General features: G+C 38.3%; 1 protein-coding gene across 3 annotated transcripts in view; it reads left to right on the forward strand.

The window, feature by feature from the left end:
* LRRCC1 (leucine rich repeat and coiled-coil centrosomal protein 1) overlaps positions 1 to 21,602 on the forward strand; it is a 39,260-nt gene that overhangs the window by 10,772 nt on the left and 6,886 nt on the right. For 2 of the 3 annotated variants that reach the window (XM_065902679.1, XM_065902678.1), the window contains 11 exons: positions 415 to 590; positions 684 to 890; positions 6,062 to 6,258; positions 6,528 to 6,675; positions 7,785 to 7,933; positions 14,831 to 15,035; positions 15,775 to 15,914; positions 16,824 to 17,025; positions 17,643 to 17,828; positions 18,557 to 18,731; positions 19,671 to 19,834. In XM_065902679.1, the coding sequence (XP_065758751.1) occupies positions 415 to 590; positions 684 to 890; positions 6,062 to 6,258; positions 6,528 to 6,675; positions 7,785 to 7,933; positions 14,831 to 15,035; positions 15,775 to 15,914; positions 16,824 to 17,025; positions 17,643 to 17,828; positions 18,557 to 18,731; positions 19,671 to 19,834 (1,949 nt within the window). Of the gene's footprint in view, positions 1 to 414; positions 591 to 683; positions 891 to 6,061; positions 6,259 to 6,527; positions 6,676 to 7,784; positions 7,934 to 14,830; positions 15,036 to 15,774; positions 15,915 to 16,823; positions 17,026 to 17,642; positions 17,829 to 18,556; positions 18,732 to 19,670; positions 19,835 to 21,602 lie in introns of those variants that run through there. The other variant, XM_065902680.1, reaches the window with a different exon arrangement.

Here is a 21,602-nt window from a genome sequence, read left to right on the forward strand (position 1 = left end):
AAAATTTTGATCTCTGATTTGTTATTCTTATCATCCTGATTTACATCTGTACTAGTTGTATTACGGATAAGCAAGAGGTATGTTTGGCCTCCTGTCTAGAGTACATTGCTACTGGTTTCATGCATTTATACCTTTAAGGCAGTTTTATGAACAATGCAGAAATGATACTAACTTCCTGATTTCATCAGGAGGATTGTTTGGGAGGGATTTGGGCATAGTGTTTTGTTTGTTCTGTATTTAATGATTGCACACTGGAGAAGAATTGAGTAGTTTTTTGTTAGTTTATTAGTTGCATTCCAGGACTCATTTTATCATTCAGGTGATATATGTGGTAGCTGATAACTTTACTTTATTCTGAACGTAATTAACCTTTTTTTAATGCTTGAGTTTTCATTTGAATGATTTGTTTCCAAGGATACAGAGCAGTTATGCTGCAGACTTTGCCGCAGCTCAGAATCCTAGATTGTAAGAACATATTTGGTGAGCCAATAAACATGGCAGAAATAAACTCATCACACCTACAGTGCTTTGAAGGTCTTTTGGATAATTTAGTTTCTTCTGATTCTCCCCTAAACATAAGTGAAGATGAGGTATGGTACTGTTTTGTTTTTCTAATGTAAAAGATGTTTTCAGATTCTAATAAATGTAAGTGTAAAGGGTTCTGGTTTGCCTCCGTGTCCCAGATCACTGACGGGATGCCAGTGGCGCCCCCCATCCATGAGGCAGCGCCTTTGGATCAGTTTGCAAGCACACCAACAGATACCGGTTTGACATCGCTCATGTCTGTGTGTCCCTCTTCCGAGCCAGAGAAAGTCAATCATGAAAATGATCTTCAGAATGAGATGAAACTGCAGAAATTAGATGACCAAATTTTACAGCTTCTCAGTGAAGTAAGTAGTTTTCCTGCTTTTCTAAGCAGTGTGTTTGTTGAAGAAAAAAATTAAGAAAATGGACAATAAAATTGCATACAAGCTGACCAACCAGAAACAATCTGTATTTACATTGGTGTGTATGTTTATTTTTTTTCTTTAAAATAGGATTCTGTTGTAGTGGTGGTGGTAACACACTTTTTTCACTCATTTTCCTCAATGATCTTCTTCAAATCTTATGTAATTCATTGGGTGTTCTACTGTACTTCACATTAGTTCCACCCATCTACCTTTGGATTCAGTGCTTACTAGCACAAAGGATGTATGAGCAGCTTTTGGCCTCTACTTTCTCTTCAGTTGTTTTCATAGTCAAAACCACTTCTATAACTTACACCTAAGTGGCAAGTTGAAATTCCTGCTTCAGTTCCTGGCAGTGGGTAATAGAAAATGCTTATGGAATGATTATAGTTCACTGATTTGTAATAATTCTGAACTATGATCTTTAACACTAGCAATGCTTAATAAACATGAGACCTACCTTAGGTGGGTATGTGCTTAAGACTGTAAGGATCCCATGTGCCAGAAATCCCTGGAGGTTTCAGCTTGGGCCACAGAGGTAGGTCAGAGGAGAGCCAGGACGGGAGTGCTGGCAGATACATTCTTTGGCATCACTGATAACACCCCACCGAGCTGGTAGGACCTTCGTCTCCTCAGAGCTTGTCCTCCATCCTTTCTAATGGCCGCCTCTTCTGCCCGTGTCAGAGCTTAGATTTAAGCTTAACATCCACATCTGAAGTGAACTTTCAGCTTCTCTTAGGCCATCCTCATTTCATTCTCATGACAATTCAATCAAGGAAATAAGGATTAATATGTTGTTGTTGTAAAATAGAATAGAAACTCAGTTTATTTGAGTCCTTTATTTTAGCGAGGCAGAGTTGAACTTCAAACTCAAATGTCCTAAAACCCACTCTGGTATCCTTTCCACAGTCATGCATCTCAGTGGTCATTCTTCCTACTTTATGAGTGAGAATAGGAGTCCAGCCTGTGGGGGACGGTGGGGCAGCGGGGGAGAGGACGATTTGTTGCTACACATGTAAAAGTGTTTGAGAGAAGGGCGTCTTGTGCAGTGCTGTGCTGCGCTAAGTTGGCTAATAACGTCCGGCTCATTGTGACCCCATGGACTGTCGCCTGCCACTCTCCTCTGTCCATGGGCATTCTCTAGGCAGTAATACTGGAGTGGGTTCCCATGCCCTCCAGGGGATCTTCCCAACCCAGGGATTGCGCCCAGGTCTTCTGCCTTGCAGGTGGATTCTTGACTATCTGAGCCACCAGGGAAGCCGAAAAATACTAGAGTGGGTAGCCTATCCCTTCTTCAGGGGAACTTCCCGATCCAGGAATCAAACCCAGATCTCCTGCATTGCATGTGGATTCTTTACCAGCTAAGCTGCCAGGGGAGCCCTTCTTTTTCACTACCTTAGTATAAAGCGTAAACATGCAATTTGAATTTCAGTTGATATATACACTTAAATTATAAGTAAAGTCATAAAGTTACTGAAAATGTGCTATAGTATAGTTATTCTTCCTAATTATTGTACTTTAGTCATTATACTAATTGTGAGAATTCTTTCTGTGAAAGACTTTTAAGTTTTCATTTTTCAACACCCATTTAATCATTATATTAATTGTGAGAATTCTTTCTGTGAGAGACTTGTCTTTAGGTTTTCGTTTTTCAACACCATTTTATTATGAATGTTTTAAAACTTAGAGCAATATAAGAGACTTTCTTAGTGAATACCAGTATATTCACCAATTAGATTCCACTATCAACATTTTACTGTATTTATTTCATTATATGTCTATCCATTTATCAAACTGTATTATTCTATGACACATTTCAAAGTGAATTGCACATGTCAGTATTCTTCCCTCTATTTAAGCTTCTGTATCTTTACAGAGTTCAGTGTTTTTTTTTTAAAGTATTTACATTTACTTTTTTTTTTACTTCTGATGTAAAATAGAGATGTTCGTATTCTCTGAATTGACCCTACAATTCACTGAATTGCCTGTTAATGCAAAGAGTATAATCAGTCTGATTTTGGTGTTGATCTTTGGTAATTCCTTATGTAGCGGCATCTCTTGTGTTGTTGGAAAAGGGTGTTTTTCTGACCGGTGTGTTCTCCTGACGGAACTCCTGTTGGCCTTTGCCCTGCTTCATTCTGTACTCCAGGGGCAAACGTGTGTGTCACTCCAGGGATCTCTTGGCTTCTTACTTCTCATTCCAATCCCCTGTGATGAAAAGGACATCTTTTCTTGGTATTAGTTCTTGAAGGTCTTGTAGGTCTTCATAGAACAGATTAACTTCAGCTTCTTCAGCATTAGTGGTTGGGGCGTAGACCCGGATTATTATAATGTTGAATGTTTTGCCCTGAAAGTAAACCAAGATCATTCTATTGTTTTTGAGATTGCACCCAAGTACAGCAGTTTGGACTCTTACTGACTATGAGGACTACTCCAAGGGGAATTCTTGCCCATTCCCTTCCATTTTAGTCCCTAATTTCTAAGATGTCGAGGTTCACCCTTCCCATCTCTTGCTTGACTATGTCCAACTTAGCTTAGACCTAACATGGACCTAACATTCAAGGTTCCTACGAAAATACCATTCTTTACAGCATCAGACTTTACTTTCACCCCCAGACACGTCCATGACCAAGCGTCATTTCCCCTTGGCCCAGCCACCTCATTCTTTCTGGAGCTGTTAGTAATTGCCCTCCACTCGTCCCGGTAGCATATTGGACACCTTCCGCCTTGGAGGGGCTCATCATCCAGTGTCATATCTTTTTGCCTTTTCACAGTGCTTCATGGGATTCTCGTGTCAAGAAAACTGGAGTGGTTTGGCCTTCCCTCCTCCAGTGGACCACACTTGTCAGAACTCTTCCCTGTGGCCCATCCAACTTGGGTGGCCCTGCGTGGCCCAGGGCTTCCTTGAGTTACACCAGGCCCTTTGCCATGACAGGGCTGTGGTCCAGGAAGGGACCTGAACAGCAGCAGTGACAGCGCGTGTTACCCAGACTTACATGGAGATAAACATCACTGTCTTAGAATGTCCCCTCACTCTGCTTCTCACAGGCAGTCCTGTCCTGCATTCCACCCCCATCCCCACCGCACAATCACTTTTCTCCTCTTTTTTACCATAGGTTATTTAATACTTCTTCCAGAACCTAATGTAAATGTAATTATACAGTATGTAACACTTTTGTGTAAGGCCTCCTTCACTCAGCATAACCTTGAAATCACTCTGTTATTACATGTATCAGTAGTTTTTATTGCTATATAGTATTCCATTGTATGAGTATTCTAAAGTTTATTTTTCCATTATCTCTATTGATATGCCACTGGATTCCTTCCAGGTTTGTGAATAAAACTGAACAATACAGTGCAAGTCATTTTGTGAACTTATGTCTCCATTTCTCTTCAGTAAATAGCCTAGAACCAGACTTTGGATTACAGGGTAGGTGTTTGTTTAGGTAAATAAGAAGCGGCCCGTGCTTTCCCAAGGTGACTTCCATCCTACACCCACCAGCAGTGTGTGGCTGACCGTTCAGTGGTTCCACGTACTCAGCAGGGCTTCCTGTCAGCACTGATCTTATTGTATCCATTCTGGTGAGCGTACACTGGTATTAGTTGTAATTTTAACTTGCATTTCACTGATGAATGATGATGTTAAGCACTTTTTCATGTGCTTATTGAATTTTTTGTGAAGTATTCAAAAATCTTGCCCATATTTTTTTGAGTTGTTAGTCTATTACTGGGTCATAAGAATCTATTTTGTATCTTGAATACTAATGTTTTGTCAGATACATTTTATCCCAACCTGTGAGTTATATGTTCATTTCCTTAATGGTCTTTTGAAAAGCAGCAATTTTAATTTTACTGATTTTTTGGGGGTCTATTTGTGCATTCATCTGTTTCCTGACATTCTCTCAACATTTGCTTTTTATATTTTAAAGCTCTGTTACTAAGCACATACACATTTATGGCTACTTTTTCTTCCTAATGAACTGACCCCTTTTATCATTCTGAAATGTACATTTATGTCTTTCCTCAGTTTTGGAATTTTTGAACATCATTGCTTCAAATATTTTCCTGTCCCATTCTCTTCCCTCTTCTTTCAAATTTCATTTAGGCCTTTTGATGCATCCCACAGTCCCCTGTGGCTCTGTACATCTTATTAATTTTTTCCTCTGTGTTCTTCATATTGAATAATTTCACTGAACTATCTTCAAGTTTACATATTCTTTCTTTCTTTTATCATCTCATTCTCTATAGTGTGGCCAGTCACTTTTTACTTCAGACATTGTATTTTTTCAGTTGTAAAATTTCCACTTTTTAACTAATTTTTACTTTTCTGCTGAATTTTCTTTTCATTCATGATAAGCATTTTTTATATCATTGAGCATAGTTTTGATCAGTATTGTAAAGTTCTTCTCTGCTTATTTTAACATTTAAGTCTCTGAGGTTAGGTCTCTGTTGATTGCCATTTCTCCTGAGAATAGGTCATATTTTCCTGGTTCTTCCTATTGTGAGTAATTTTGGATTTTGTCCTGGACATAGTGAATGTCATTTTGTGGAGACTTTAGATGCTGCTGTAGGCCTCCAAAGAGTGTTAATAATTTTGTTATAGCAAGCATTTAATTTGCTTTGATTTAACTGCTGCTCTTTTGAATCCTTTACTGAACTTCCTACAGTCTACTCCACACTCTCTAATTCTTCAGGCTCTAAAGTTTGTGGTTTTTCCACTTGAGTTTTAAGACTCCCTACATAGTGCCACTTGTGATATGTTCTTAGGCTAAAAACCATAAGGCAGAAATAATTAATTCTGGTCATTTTTTCAAGAGTCAACTCTTCTTTAGAATAAGCCTGCTCCTGTTCACTTTCCAGGATCTCTCAGTAGTTTTTGTTTCATTTGTATTTCTGCCCTGGTTTGTAACTGTGATCTTGAGAGAATCAAATCTCATAGGGTCATACTTGTCCATACTAGAAGCTGAATCCCTTGTCTTTAATTGCAAACATACCTAGTTTATAGATCTTAAACTTATAAAACGTTTTAAAATTTTAGAAAACGTCAAATTATATTCTTTTATACCAAAATGAACTTTTGAAACACTTTGTTGTTGTTTTTTTTTTTATTCTAGACTTCTAATTCTATAATAGATAATATTCCTGAGAAAGATCCCAGACCAAAAAGAGACACAGATGTAACTTCTGAAAGTGACTATGGAAACAGAAAAGAATGTAGTAAGAAAACTTCTCGAAGATCAAAAATCCCCTATTATTCCAAAACTATTCAGACTATTAAACACCACAGTAAAAACAACAGTACTTTTATAAGGTACTTCTTTTAGTTCTAGAAATTCAGATCCGACACACAGACGTTTATACTCCCTATTCCTTCCTTAAAGCTGCCTCGTGGTCTTATTTCTTTTTACTTTCCTAATGTCAAAGATTTGACTTTTCAGCCTTGCCAGCTCAGGTTTGGTCAGTATATTCATATAAATGTATATAAAGAATCTCTTTATGCTAGATTGTCATTACCTAAGTTGTAAAAACTATAAGTGTCATACATTTCTTTGGGTTATTAACTGTGTTTTTTATTCACAGTTGTAATCGTAAAATGAAACCACCTTTCCTTAAAGAATTATATATAAGTTCATCTTTGCCAAACAATAATATGTTAGAAGACTCGGAAAACCAGAAGACTGAAATAATGAAAATAAACAACGATGGCTCAGATGGTGCCACTTACCGGGTATGATTCAAGAGATGAAGAGAAATTGAATATGAATAATCTTAGTTTTAAATACAAGTTAGTCCCAGAAAAACAATGCATGTTTTTTTGAGCACAAAATATTTTATTGAGGGGATGAAGTTGGGTTATTTTCCCCATCCTGATTTCCAGATTTTGTGTAATGTCACTATTTTTATAATTTTTAAAGGAATGGAACTTACAACATTTTATATCAGATTTTAGTGAAATCATTTTGTCATATGCTTCAGAAGGAGAAAATAGGTCTAAATTTTCAAATTCTTCCTAAAACAGTGATTCCTAACTTAGGAGTCTTAGAGTCTTTTAAGTATCTGAGGAAATCTATAAGTCTTCTCAGAGAAACTTTCTTAGAGAAACTCATAAAGTATTTTGAGTAATATTTTGAAAATAATTTCAGGGTTTTCATGGACTCTTTTGAAACCCAATTTTGGACCCATGGTTTCCAGATTTAGTCATTTAGGAATTTTTAGTACACGTTGATTTATTTTATAATTTTTACTTACTTTCCTTTATTTTACTTGTGAACAGCTGGTTATACTTTTCATTGTAAAGTACACTTTACTTCCAATATTATGCTATTGGTTTTTTCCTCTTGTTCTCGGTTATAAAGGCCTTAGTATTTAGACAATAGTAATAGTCATTCTGACAGTAATAGTAGCAGTTAACGTTTACTGAAGGCTTCCCAGGTGGTGCCAGTGGTAAAGAACCTGCCTGCAAGTACAGACGTAACGTACGCTGGTTCCATCCCTGGGTTGGGAAGGTCCCCTGGAGGACGGCATGGCAACCCACTCCAGTGTTTCTTGCCTGGAGACTCCCAAGGACAGAGGAGCCGGGCGGGTTATAGTCCACAGGGTCACAAAGAGACAGACACAACTGAAGTGACTTAGCACACATTCACACATTTTTTGAGTGGTTATTTTATGCCAAGCGCTATTCTGCATGCTTTACTTCCATATTTTGTTTAATTCTCACAATTGCCCTTTGAGCTAGATACTTTTATTCCCATATCATAAATGAGAAAATTGAGGCAGTGAGAGGCTATACGTAACTTTTCTGAGTTCACATAACAAATATATTGGTGTATTTTTTAGGCACTTGTTGAGGAACTAGATGAAGAGAGAGAGAAAAGATGGAAAGCTGAACAAACTGAAAAGAAGCTTATGGATTATATTGATGAACTGCATAAACATGCAGATGAAAAAAAAGATATTCATAGCCAGGCTCTTCTTGCTACAGACAGGTAAGGGAAAAGTGTACACCTAAGGTTATCTCGTAGGACAAAAAAGTATTGAACTTGGAACTGAAAATGCCTTCAACTAGCTGCAGTATGATCGAAAACTGTGTGTGATTTTCGTTTGAATTGAACTAATTTTGTTTAAAGACTTTGGGCTTTATCAGCTTATATAAACAAAGGATTCAGGATATTAATTTGAGCCCTCAAGGTGGGAGATGTCAGATAGATAAAGTATTAAAGTGAAAAACAGGAAAAGCATAGAGCAGGGATTGGCAGACTTGTTCTGTAAGTGACAGGTCTTGGCATACTTTTTCTGTAGGTTTTCTGGGTCATGATCAGTCTCTGTCTGCTATTCTCCACAATGGACTTTGGTATCAGATAACCCACGTTTCTTAATTCTAATGTTTTTGTTCAGTCTTATTTCATTTCCCATTTTATCTTTTTTTTCTATATTGTATTATGTAATACAGGAATGTCTTATTCTAATATGTGAGAATACCACACAGTTTTTCTGAAATGACAATAACTTTTTTCTTTGGTTTCCTGTAGGCAGTTATTTCTAAAGTTATGATTTTTCTCAAAAGGTTAAAGATTTTGTCCATGGAGTTCCTTTTGATTTTTATCTCTTCTTACTCTTGAACAAGCACCAGATTTCTAGACTTGGTACTTGCCAACAAATAGACATTAGGAAGTTGCTCTTGGTTCCATTTCCTACCTACGGATACAGTTGCTAATTCCCTTTCTACAGTCTTCATTGATTAGTAAGTTTGTGTCCATGGGCCCCAGCCCGATTCCCAGATTCTGTTATACGTATAACTAGTAAAGTTTCGTGGTATTTTCTAGCAGATTCTCTCATTCTTTGTACCTGTGGAAAATAAGGAAAATTTCAATACGCACCATGTGTTCTGTGAAAACCTCTGTAATTAGGCAAACTATGATTCTTTATGCTATTACTAGACAATCCACCACTTACCCATCAATTTCTTACCTTATATGTTTTGGAAGTTGCTATTCCTGATAGAGTAAGATGCTGGACAAATGTAACAGCAGAATGGGTGAGTAGCAGTCCTATAACCACTTAGAAGAAACAACACTTTAATTTGCAGGAGGTGCAGAGGTAGTCAGCAGTGTAATGATGGATGTACACAGCCTGTGTGACTTGATGAGTCACAGTCAGACAATGAAAGAGGGGGATTCTTCTTCCTGTTTCGTTTAGTTCCCTTTGCTTGGTACTGAGACTCCTCCCAGATTTTGGCAGTGTGTTTCTCTTGTTCAGGGTCATTTGCAGATGCAGCTTTGTTTTCCTCTGCTTTTAAGTGTTATCTGGTGGAATATTAAAGGAAGCTGTGTCTGGGATTGCGAGCCAGGTTCTATTTTAATTGGAAAGCTTTGGACATGCTTCATCTTCATCCTCCTTTACCACTCTGTTGTTGTGTCATGTTTGCGATGTTACATATTCATTGTTTTCTTGCAAACTTAGCTTCAGTTTGTACTGATTCATCTATCCCCCAAAACGGGTTTTGGAGATTAGATCCTCACCAGTCTTGCTATTCCCTTATGTGAGTTGGCAGGGACTCTGTATTCTTCATACCTGTACAGGGTCTGACATCTAGGTACCAAGCTGTGAGTACATATTATCTCAAAAACTGAATCTTCTCTCTTGTTTTGAATCCTTAAGTTTTATCTGACTCTTTGTGACCCCATGGACTATAGCCCATCAGGCTCCTATATCCATGGGATTTCCCAGGCAAGCATACTGGAGTGGGTTGCGATTTCCTTCTCCAGGGAATCTTCCCAACCCAAGGATCAAATTCATGTCTCCTGCATTGGCAGGCGGGTTCTTCACCACTGAGCCACCTGAGAAGCCCAATCTTTGATCTCTACTGTGCTTTTAATGGCAAGCCACTTCAGTATTCTTGCCTTGAGAACCCCATGAACAGTGGGAGAAGGCAAAAAGATAGCACACTGAAAGATGAACTGCCCAGGTCAGTAGGTGCCCAATATGCTACTGGAGATCAGTGGAGAAATAACTCCAGAAAGAAGGAAGGGATGGAGCCAAAGCAAAAACAGTGCCCAGTTGTGGATGTGACTGGTGATAGAAGTTAAGTCCAGTGCTGTAAAGAGCAATATTGCGTAGGAACCTGGAATGTTAGGTCCATGAATCAGGGTAAATTTGAAGTGGTCAAACAGGAGATGGCAAGAGTAAACATTGACATTTTAAGAATCAGTGAACTAAAATGGACTGGAATGGGCAAATTTATTCAGATGACCCTTATATCTACTACCGTGGGCAAGAATCCCTTAGAAGAAATGTAGTAGCCCTCATAGTCAACAGAAGACTCTGAGATGCAGTATTGAGGTGCAGTCTCAACAATGACAGAATGATCTCTGTTCACTTCCAAGGCAAACCTTTCAATATCACAGTAATCCAACTCTGCCCCAGCCAGTAATACTAAAGAAGCTAAAGTTGAACGGTTTTATGAAGACCTATAAAACCTAGAACTAACATGCGAAGAGGATGTCCTTTTCATCATAGGGGACTGGAATGTAAAAGTTGGAAGGCAAGAAACACCTGGAGTAACAGGCAAATGTGGCCTTGGAGTACAAAATGAAGCAGGGCAAAGGCTAACAAAGTTTTGCCAAGAGGACGCACCGGTCATAGCAAATACCCATGTCCAACAACACAAGAGAAGACTCTACACATGGACATCACCAGATGGTCAACACCGAAATCAGATTGATTATATTCTTTGCAGCCAAAGATGGAAAAGCTCTATACAGTCAGCAAAATCAAGGCAGGGAGCTGATTGTGGCTTAGATCATGGACTTCTTATTGTCAAATTCAGGCTTAAATTGAAGAAAGTAGGGAAAACCACTAGACCATTTAGGTATGACCTAAATCAAATCTCTTATGATTTTACAGTGAAAGTGGCAAATAGATTCAAGGGATTAGATCTGATAGACAGAGTGCCTGAAGAACTATGGATGGAGGTTCATGACATTGTACAGGAGGCAGTGATCAAGTCCATCCCCAAGAAAAAGTAATTCAAAAAAGGAAAATGGTCATCTGAGGAGGCCTTACAAATAGCTGAAAAAGAAGAGAAGCTAAAAGAAAAGGAGAAAAGGAAAGAAATACCCATTTGAATGCAGAGTTCCAAAGAATAGCAAGGAGAGACAAGAAAGCCTTCCTCAGTGATCAATGCAAAGAAATAGAGGAAAGCAATAGAATGGGAAAGATTAGAGATCTCTTCAAGAAAATTAAAGATACCAAGGGAACATTTCATGCACAGATGGGCTCAAGAAAGGACAGAAATGATATGGACCTAACTGAAGCAGAAGATAAGAAGAGGTGGCAAGAATACACAGAATAATTATACAAAAAAGATCTTCATGACCCAGATAATCACGATGGTGTGATCACTCACCTAGCGAAGTCAAGTGGGCCTTAGGAAGCATCACTATGAACACAGCTAGTGGAGGTGATGGAATTCCAGCTGAGCTATTTCAAATCCTAAAAGATGATGCTGTAAAAGTGCTGCACTTAATATGCCAGCGAATTTGGAAAACTCAGCAGTGGCCACAGGACTGGAAAAGGTCAGTTTTCATTTCAGTCCCTAAGAAAGGCAATGCCAAAGAATGCTCAAACTACCGCACAGTTGCACACATCTCACACGCTAGCAAAGTAATGCTCAAAATTTTTAAGCCAGGCTTCAACAGTATGTGACCCGCAAACTTCCAGATGTTCAAGCTGGATTTAGAAAAGGCACAGGAACCAGAGATCAAATTGCCAACCTCCATTGGATCATAGAAAAAGCAAGAGAATTCCAGAATACCATCTGCTTCTGCAGTATTGTATACACCAAAGCCTTTGACTGTGTAGATCACAACAACCTGTGGAAAGTTCTTAAAGAGATTGGAATACCAGACCACCTGACCTGCCTCCTGAGAAATACCAGACCATTCTGACCTGCAGGTCAAGAAGCAACAGTTAGAACCAGACATGGAACAACAGATTGGTTCCAAATCGGGCAAGGAGTACGTCAAGGCCATATATTGTCACCCTGCTTATTTAAATTATATGCAGAGTACATCATGCATAATGCTGGGCTGGATAAAGCACAAGCCAGAATTAAGATTGCCAAGAGAAATATCAGTAACATCCGATATGCAGATGACACCACCCTTATGGCAGAAATTGAAGAGGAACTAGAGAGCCTCTTGATGAAAGTGAAAGAGGAGAGTGAAAAAGTTGGCTTAAAACTCAACATTCAGAAAACTAAGATCATGGCATCTTGCCCCATCACTTCATGTCAGATAGGTGGGGAAACAATGGAAACAGTGAGAGACTTTATTTTCTTGGACTCCAAAATAACTGCAGTTGGTGACTGCAGCCATGAAATTAAAAGACACTTGCTTCTTGGAAGAAAAGCCATGACCAACCTAGACAGCGTATTAAAAAGCAAAGACATTACTTTGCCAACAAAGGTCTGTCTAGTCATATCTTTGGTTTTTCCAGTAGTCAAGTATGGATGTGAGAGTTGGACCATAAAGAAAGCTCCTGCTGCTGCTGCTAAGTTGCTTCAGTCATGTCTGACTCTGTGCAACCCCAGAGATGGCAGCCCACCAGGCTCCCCCGTCCCTGGGATTGATTCTCCAGGCAAGAACACTGGAGTGGGTTGCCATTTCCTTCTCCAGTGCATGAAGGTGAAAAGTGAAAGTGAAGTCACTCAGTTGTGTCTGACTCTTCGCGACCCCATGGACTGCAGTCTACCAGGCTCCTCCATCCATGGGATTTTCCAGGCAAGAGTACTGGAGTGGGTTGCCACTGCCTTCTCCGAAAGAAAACTGAGCACAGAAGAATTGATGCTTTTGAACTGTGGTGTTGGAGAAGACTCTTCTGAGTCCTTTGGATTGCAAGATCCAGCCAATCAATCCTCAAGAAATTTAGGATTTCCAATGAAAATTCATTGGAAGGACTGATGCTGAAGCTGAAACTCCAATACTTTGGCTACCTGATGCGAAGAACTGACTCATCTGAAAAGGCCCTGATGCTGGTAAAGATTGAAGACAGAAGGAGAAGGGGACGACAGAGGATGACATGGTTGGATGGCATCACCAACTCGATGGACATGAGTTTGAGTAATGATGGTGATGGACAGGGAGGCCTAGCATGCTACAGTCCATGGGTCGCAAAGAGTTGGCCACGACTGAGCAACTGAACTAACCTGATGCCTTTTAATACCTAATCTATAAACTCCCAAATCTCTTATCTATTATCCAGGCCTCCTTGATTAACAGCTTGTACATCTAATCATCTACTAAAAATTCCTTGTCTACTTTGCTTTAAGTTCCTAAGATCAACATATCATTAGGTCAACTTTTCCTGCTCCCTTATTTTATATTCCTTGTTCTAATAAATGACATTACATATCATCAGCCACCAAAGATAGAAATTTCAGAATCATTTTTTTGCTTCCTTCCTCTTTCTCAGACTTCATAACCAGTAGGAATTGATACCCTCTTCATTCTTCTTAAAAGATGTTGAACCATCTTCTCTCTATCCCCAAACTGTTGCTTTAGTTTAGGCCCTTATCTCCTGCTCAGAGGACTACTCTAATTCTTTTGATCTGTAGCTTCTCTGCCCCTTCCACCATATATTTCACAGACTAAAGTCTAATATTCTTTCATATAACATAACAAACTGGAGTTGAAAGACCAGTTTGGAGACCACTCTCAAAAGCAAGAAGAGAGATATTAAGAATGAAAATTGGAGCAGTGACTCTTGTGTAGGAGTTGATAGGTACAGGGATTTTTCTCAATTATGACTGGAAATGACACATTGGAGTGGCTGCCTGGCTCAGAAACTCCTTCATGAGGCTCTGTCTTTGCTATTCATTGTCCCCTCTTCAAACATTCCTGTTCTGTCATGAACTGCCTCTCTGCCTATAATATTGGTCAAGAGAGGAACCCCTGACCACGAGAGGTAAAGGTAAGCCTTAGCCGTGGCCACAGTGACTGGTGCATGAAGCGGGCATATGAACCAAATTGGACTAACCGGGGCTTTTCCCAGAACTCAGTTCAAAGTTGAGCTAGAGAAAGGTAATCTCTTCTGTTTGGTTCTCACTGCTGTCAGAACATGAGTCTAGAGTTGTTTGTAGCCTTCCCTGTCTCCCCTGAGTGCATTATAAAAAACCCGCCATGGGAAGAATTCAGACCAGCCTGTAGGGATCCAGAGAGACCTTATGGTATTCATATCCTTGGTTTCAGTGGTCCCTCAGAATAGTGCCATCCCTGCCTGATGGCACCGAATTTGTTAGTTATATGTTTCACTAAATTCTTTCTTCCTAAAACTGAGAATTTTCAGTCAAAAGACTCTGAGTAACACAGAGCTAGTATAGTACTAGGATGTGGTACTTAATATCTGGGGAAGATGCAGGAAAGTCAGAGTTGACTTGCAGGCTTCTGTTCAGAATTGCTTCTCTTCTGTCGCTTTATAAATGAATGTGTGTCCTCTGCCAGATGTTAAGCTCCTTACAGGCCAGGCTGTATCTTAATTATCTTACTTGCTTTTAAGCCCACATCTAGCACAATGCCTGAAACAAATAAGATGTTTTTAAACTTTGCTGTCAAATAGAGTAAAGTTCACAAAAGATTAAGATTCATTAATTTATGTAAAATGTTTTCCCTTTGGCACAATGCTAGTTTCAGGGATCAGGGGGATGGCATACTGTTTTTCAGCCATTTTTTAATCTAATGAGAATTTGGAAGATACTTCAAATCTTCCTCTCTGCTGTGTTCCTACTTACAAATCTTCCTGTTTACTTCCTCTCTAAGCTTAGTGTTTAGTACAATTTTCGTCTTTTTTATATGTATAGTATACTTAAAATGTGATTTATGTTTTAGGCTAAAAGAAATTATTTTTAAAGAGAGAAATTCCAAGCTGCAGCTGGAAATTATGGTTCACAGACTTCAAAATGAAATTAAAAAACTAACTATTGAATTAATTAAAGCAAGAGATCAACAGGATGACCACATTAGACACCTGAGAACGCTGGAGAAGGCGCTGGAGAAAATGGAGAGGCAGAAAGGGCAGCAGCAAGCCGCGCAGGTACGCGCTGCCGTCTGCGCGCCCGCGGGCCCCGCGCTCACGGCGCCTCTCCCGAAACGCCTCTGTCCCCATGCGCAGACAGAGCTGTTGGGCTGGATGCAGAAATTTCACATGCCAGTCGTTTAACCTGCGGAATTATTTCTTGAACTAAGGCCGCCAACATTCACAAAGCAGTTATAAGAAGAGTTGGTGGATACACTGCTAGTTGTTAGGCTTGTGTCTTATTAGAGCCAGTTTTTAAATGACTCCTTAGGGGTGCTTGAAGGCTTTTTTGTGTTTTCTGAATAGAATTTTTAAGGTTCATGGTGCAAATAAGATTTCATGCTAATACATTTGATGCGTCTGCGTGCGTGCTGAGTCGCTTCAGTTGTGATCAGCTCTTTGTGATCCTGTGGAGTGTAGGCCACCAGGCTCCACTGTCCACAGGATTCTGCAGGCAGGAGTACTGGATGGGCTGCCTTGCCCTCCGCTAGGGGGTCTTCCTGAGCCGGGGGTCAAACCCGCGTCTCTGACGTCTCCCGCATTAGCAGCTGGGTTCCTTACCACTAGCGCCACCTGGGAAACCCTTGATGCTTCTAAGACTTAACTTTATGTAACCACACCGTTATTTAGTTAATTTTGGAAATCAGCTTAGTCACTAGGTCCTGTTACTTAGAAGATACTTTTCTTTGGGGAACTGACATTAAAATAGAAGCACAGGAGATTATCTAAATACTGTAATTGTGTGTATTTTACTCAGATGCGACTTATCCAAGAGGTGGAACTCAAAGCTGCCGCTGCTGATAGAGAAATAAACTTACTTAGGAGTTCTCTTCATCAGGAGAAGGAACAGGTGCAACAGCTTCATGAACTGCTTGCATTGAAAGAACAAGAACACAGGTCAGTGAAAGATGTGTAGATCAGGAAAATATGGACATTTAACAACAGGAAAAGTCACTTGGTTCTCTCTGCCCCTTCACCCAGAACTAGACAGTGATTCAGCAATGGTGAAGTCGGACAGAACTAGCTGGTGAAAGATGACATGTTTATGTACACTTTAGAATCAGTCTTATTGTAAGAACTTGTAACTTAGAAACAAATCAGTGACTTTGTTAAGGTTGAAGTATGAATTTATAGCAGTGAAGCTCATTTTGCGTTTCTCTAAGCCCAACCAAAAGTTGATCATTATAATATAGAGAAAACTGTTTTAATTGACTTCCAAGTAACTACTTGTTAAGTTATCAGTATACTTTACTCCTTTAAAGCAGGATTCAGCAGACTTTTTCCTGTGGAGGTCCAGATAGAAAATACTTCAGGCTTTTCAGGTCATGTCTAACTATCTGTCGCCCAAAAGTAACCATAGACAGTGTGTAAACAAATGGACATGCTGTGTTCCAATAAAAGTTTATTTCCCCACAAGAAGGGCACCAGGCCAGATTTGGTCCAAGGGCTGTAGTTTTGCCCAGTAGACTGTATTTACTGTATATTAAAGACTCAAGCAACGTAGAAGATGCAGTGAAGCAGAACCTGACTCCTATGAATGCACCCAAAGGATATTAGAAACCATAAAATGACTGTGAACTATCTCAGTGAAGTTAAGACTTGGCATATCCCTGTCACCACTGAATGAACAGTCAAATAAAACTCATATTCTTTCTGCTCTACCATCCTGTCCCTAGTTTTGCATTTGAAAGTAAGGAGCTGATCTTTAACAATAGGGAATATAGAATATTTAGTACTTAGAGGTCTTTAAAGTTTTTCTTTCCATGTAAATAGCATCCTGTGATTTTTATTTGTTTTTCATTCCAGGAAAGACATTGAAACAAGGGAGTTTTTTAGTGAAGCTGAGTTCCAGGAAGCCTTAGCTAAAGAAATTGCTAAAGAAGAGAGAAAGCATGAGCAAGTTATAAAAGAATATCAAGACAAAATCGATGCATTAAATCAACAGTATATGGATTTAGAAAATGAATTCCGCATTGCTTTAACTGTTGAAGCCAGAAGATTTAAAGATGTAAGAACTGGCATCTAGCTTTTCATTGAAAACAATCAGCAAGTTATGATTTGATAAGAGGACTATGTTTTAGAATTCTAGCTGTATTTGCATGCTGCCTATAGGATCTTAAGCAGATTACTTAGGTTCTTATAAGGAGCCTAATTTCTTCACATAAATAATAGCTAATCTTCAGTGCTATTGCCAAAGCTAAGTGACATTATAAATGGTCAAGTAAAGAGAGCACTCGAATAGGAATGGGGAAACCTGCGTCCTCTGTTAATAATCTAGTGCTATAGAGCAGGGATTGGCAAACTAAAGTCTCTGGGCTATTTTTGGCCCACTACGTATTTCTGTAAGGTTTTATGAGAACAGAGCCATGCTCACTTGTTTACACAGTGTCTGGCTGCTTTTATGTCAAAAAGTAGCAGGGTCCAGACCTTAAAACATAAACACACACACACACAAAAAAACATAAACACATATGGCCTGGCTGACCTACGAAGCCAGTTATCTGTGAATTTCATTCTATTGCTAAAACTCAGATACTAAAAATGAAAAAAGTAAGCTGCTTCCAAAATCTGGTATTTTCTAAATATTCAGAGAACTGCTATTTATAATGCAATTTTAAAATATAGGTTAAAGATGGTTTTGAAAATGTTGCAACTGAATTAGCAAAGAGCAAGCATGCTCTTGTTTGGGCTCAACGAAAAGAAAATGAGTCTTCCTCTTTAATTAAAGACCTAACCAGTATGGTGAAGGAACAAAAAACAAAACTTGCAGAAGTTTCTAAATTGAAACAGGAAACAGCAGCAAATTTACAGGTAAGACACTGTACCATTATATTTCCTTTTTAACTTTTATGTCATTTTTTCAAGTATATTGTGATAATTTTAGGAAGTATACAGTTGTGAACTAGATAACACTAAGTGTATTTTTATGTGTGTGAAGACTAATAAGGAGATAAACCATGGCTGCCCAGGTTGTACTACTTATACTAAAATCGTATTTAAATAAGTGAATTAATTTTAAGAAGCATACTAAGTAAATAGATGCCAGTTTTACAGTGATACAGATGGTTGAAGTTTGGAAAATATCAAAGGAATTATTGATATTAATTTTGTGGTAGTAGACTTCTTTACATATTAATATACCTAACTATAATAATTTTTAATTACTTTATTTCTGTTGTCTCAGTTTTAAATATTAGTGATATTTTGCTCTAAAGGACTCATTTTATATAAGTGACCTTTAGACTGTTGATGTAGATCCTTGGTGAGAAATTTTGAGTAATAAATGTGTGGTTGCTCTTTTAAAATATTAAATAAAATTCAGAGTTTTTACAGGAATAGCCTCTTAAAATTTGACTTTTTATTTAATGACCTGCATTTATTTTTAGTTGATAAAATTAAAACATTTTCTAGTAAAATTTAGGAATATTACTTTGTATTTGCTTAAGACTTTTTCTCACTATAAAATACAGAAAGAAAATTTAAAAGTACTTAAACATAATAACTTTGCATTCTTTTCAATGTTTTTTGGTGGTATACAGAATCAAATCAACACACTTGAAATTTTAATTGAAGATGACAAGCAGAAGAGTATTCAAATAGAACTTCTCAAGCAGGAAAAAATGCAGCTTATTTCCGAGCTAGCTGCCAAGGAATCGCTAATTTATGGTTTAAGAACAGAAAGAACAGTATGGGGACATGAGTTGGCACTACAGGGTAAAATTCTCAAATTTTCAAAGGGAAAAAATAGCCATTCTGCTCATCCTCCAAACCGGTGTATTAGAAAAGGGAAGGTTAACTCTTCCTAGACATCCCAGGAAAGAAGGTGATGCTTTATAAGGAAGGGTAACTGGTCATCGGTCAGTCAGATAGTAATGAAATTATACTAAGGAATTGAGAAGGAACACCCATTTTATGGTTATAGCTCTGATGTTTTGCTGTCTCTGGTTTTATTCCCAGTATAATTTGGTTACGTTTATGAACAGGTATACCTTTATGATGCTACAGCTGAGTAAGTTATTGAAAACAGTTCTTTCTTATCTTAGTGATTTTTAATTGTTTGTACTTATGCAGCATTCATTTTTTTGCTAACAAGATAAATGTTGCTAACATAGCAATAAATGTTAGCAACATTTATCTTGTTACATGTGGAGAAATGTGAGATCAGTCATGAATAAAAACCATTTTAGGTTCAGGTAAACTTACCCTTAGTCTCACTCCCTTTCCAGTCACCATAAAGCAAGAGATATACACTGTTCTAAGGCATAAAACAGTTGTAAAACAGGGACTTTACAAATTATGAATAGTAGATGTTGGCCTAAATGGAACATTGCTTATTTGACCATTCCATGTAGGAATCTGTAATATGATTACAAGTTAATTTTGTTTGTATGGACAGCATAACATGACCCATTAAATATTTTGGGTTTACAAAAGTAACTGCTTACATGGTTACTGTGGTTTTAGGTTCTCAAATATCCACAGTTTTTAAAAGGCCTGTTTCTTCTCTTTCCACTTCATATTATGCTGTTACATATTTTGTTTCTTTATTCAGCTTCTTTCATTTATTATATCATACACTGTAAAATTAGATACTTGTTAAAAACAAATCTCTAAGGTCTTCTTAAGTTTTTTACTGTGATGTCTGTTTCTTAGGATCTTGTCTAGTCCAAAATCATGGGAGAGTAGAGGCTCAGCTTGAAAGTTTGTGCAGGGAGAATGAATGTCTGCGAAAAGCAAGTGAGCGTGACAGTGACACAATAAGAATCAAATGTAAAATCATAGACGACCAAACTGAAACCATTGGAAAATTAAAAGAAGTAAGTTTGACATTTTATTTTAGGAAAAGCTAGGGGAAGTTTGAAAATCTGTGGATCAAAGTACCTAATAAATGTTTGTCTCTATGAATCCCAACTGTTGTGGAGTTTAAGCCATACTATCGTGTTTTTTTAATAATGTTTGCCACTTTGCTTTTAAAAGTTATATATAACATTTATTAACTTGAAATTACTTTTACCTCAAAATTTTATGGAGGGTGTTACGATGGCCCTTCAGAGTAATTGAAACTAGCGTCCATAATGGGTGGTCGTTGCTCTTCAGTTGCTGAGTCACGTCCAGCTCCCTGCGACCCCGTGTACCGCTGCACACCAGGCTCCCCTGGCCTCGGCGGCCGGTAGAGTTCTGCACACTCAGCAAGGACCAGCAGCGGACGTCAGGGCGCCAGGCGTGTTGTCTGGCCGCGTGGGGCGGCTGTAGGGCCTGACATGGCAAACCACCTCAGTGTGCTTGCCTTCAGAGCCCCAAAAAGGGTTAGGAATCAAAAGAAGGCCGCATTTTTATTTAAACTCTGTGTTGTTTAGTATCCCCCAGTATTCCTTAATCAGCTCTCAGAATTCTCTGACAAAACGTTCAGTCACCCAGTCGTGTCCCGCTCTTTGCAACCCCATGGACTTCAGCATGCCATGAATAGAATGTAAAAGATTCCTGCTTATTTCCAAGAGACACCGTTTTTACCCTCTTCTTTAATATGGCCTGTCTTAGAGAAAACTAAGGATCTCTTGTTTCAAAGTATATTACTTGAAAATTCCCAGAGAACTATTCTGACAGTTAGAATGAACTCCAAAATTTGAATAAAATTTGAACTCCAAAATTTTCTTCTGACGATTATCTTCAAGGTGTAAAAAAAATAGCCCAAGAAAAGAGATTTTGAGAAACTTCAAAATGGGATTATCACCCAAAAAGTCATTCTCTCTCTCTATTTTTTTAAGGAACTCACTTTTTAATTATAACTACCTAAGATTTGATTTTTTTTTCCCCTTAGTCATTTTTAAGAAACAGAACTTCATCAAGTACAGAAAATAAAGAAACATTACCACCATGTTATTATATCCATAATTAGATTTAGACTATGAATGCTTGAACTGTGATTTTTGAACTGTGTTTAGGTAATATAATTACCCTAAACAATTATATTGTTTTTTTGCTTTTCGATGAAACCAAAACTTACATTATATCTGTCATACATGCCAAGCTACACTGAAAATTATTCAGAATTTTTAAGCAATAACCATTTTTTCTATGCTCAGTATAACACTGTGTTTGACATAGCTACCTCTGTAGTGAGACTGCTGCTTATCCGTCTCTGAACAGAGTTTGGGGAGAAAATGACTAGTACTGAATAACACAGTGGCGCCAAAAAGGAAATGACTTTTAGTTTTTAGATTTTTGGTTTAAAAAAAAAAAAGTTTTCAGGTTTTCAACTCATCATTTTTCTTTTTTTCCCGGCAATTTAGTACATTTACTTTAAAGAGCATTGTATCACCCTCAAAGATAGGAGCATTAATGGTGCATCCCAGCTCATCACAGAACATACAGAGATAACTAGGTATAATTTTTTATAGCAATAAATTCACCATGTTCTCAGTTGCTCAGTCATGTCTGACGTTTTGCAACCCCATGTACTGTAGCCCACTAGGCTCCTCTGTCCATGGGATTCTCTAGGCAAGAATACTGAGTGGGTTGCCATTTCCTCTTCCAGGGATCTTCCCAGCCCAGGGATCAAACCTGTGTCTTCTGCATCGGCAGGAG

This window comes from Muntiacus reevesi, chromosome 12 (assembly GCF_963930625.1).
Source record: "Muntiacus reevesi chromosome 12, mMunRee1.1, whole genome shotgun sequence".
Taxonomy (NCBI): Eukaryota; Metazoa; Chordata; class Mammalia; order Artiodactyla; family Cervidae; genus Muntiacus; species Muntiacus reevesi.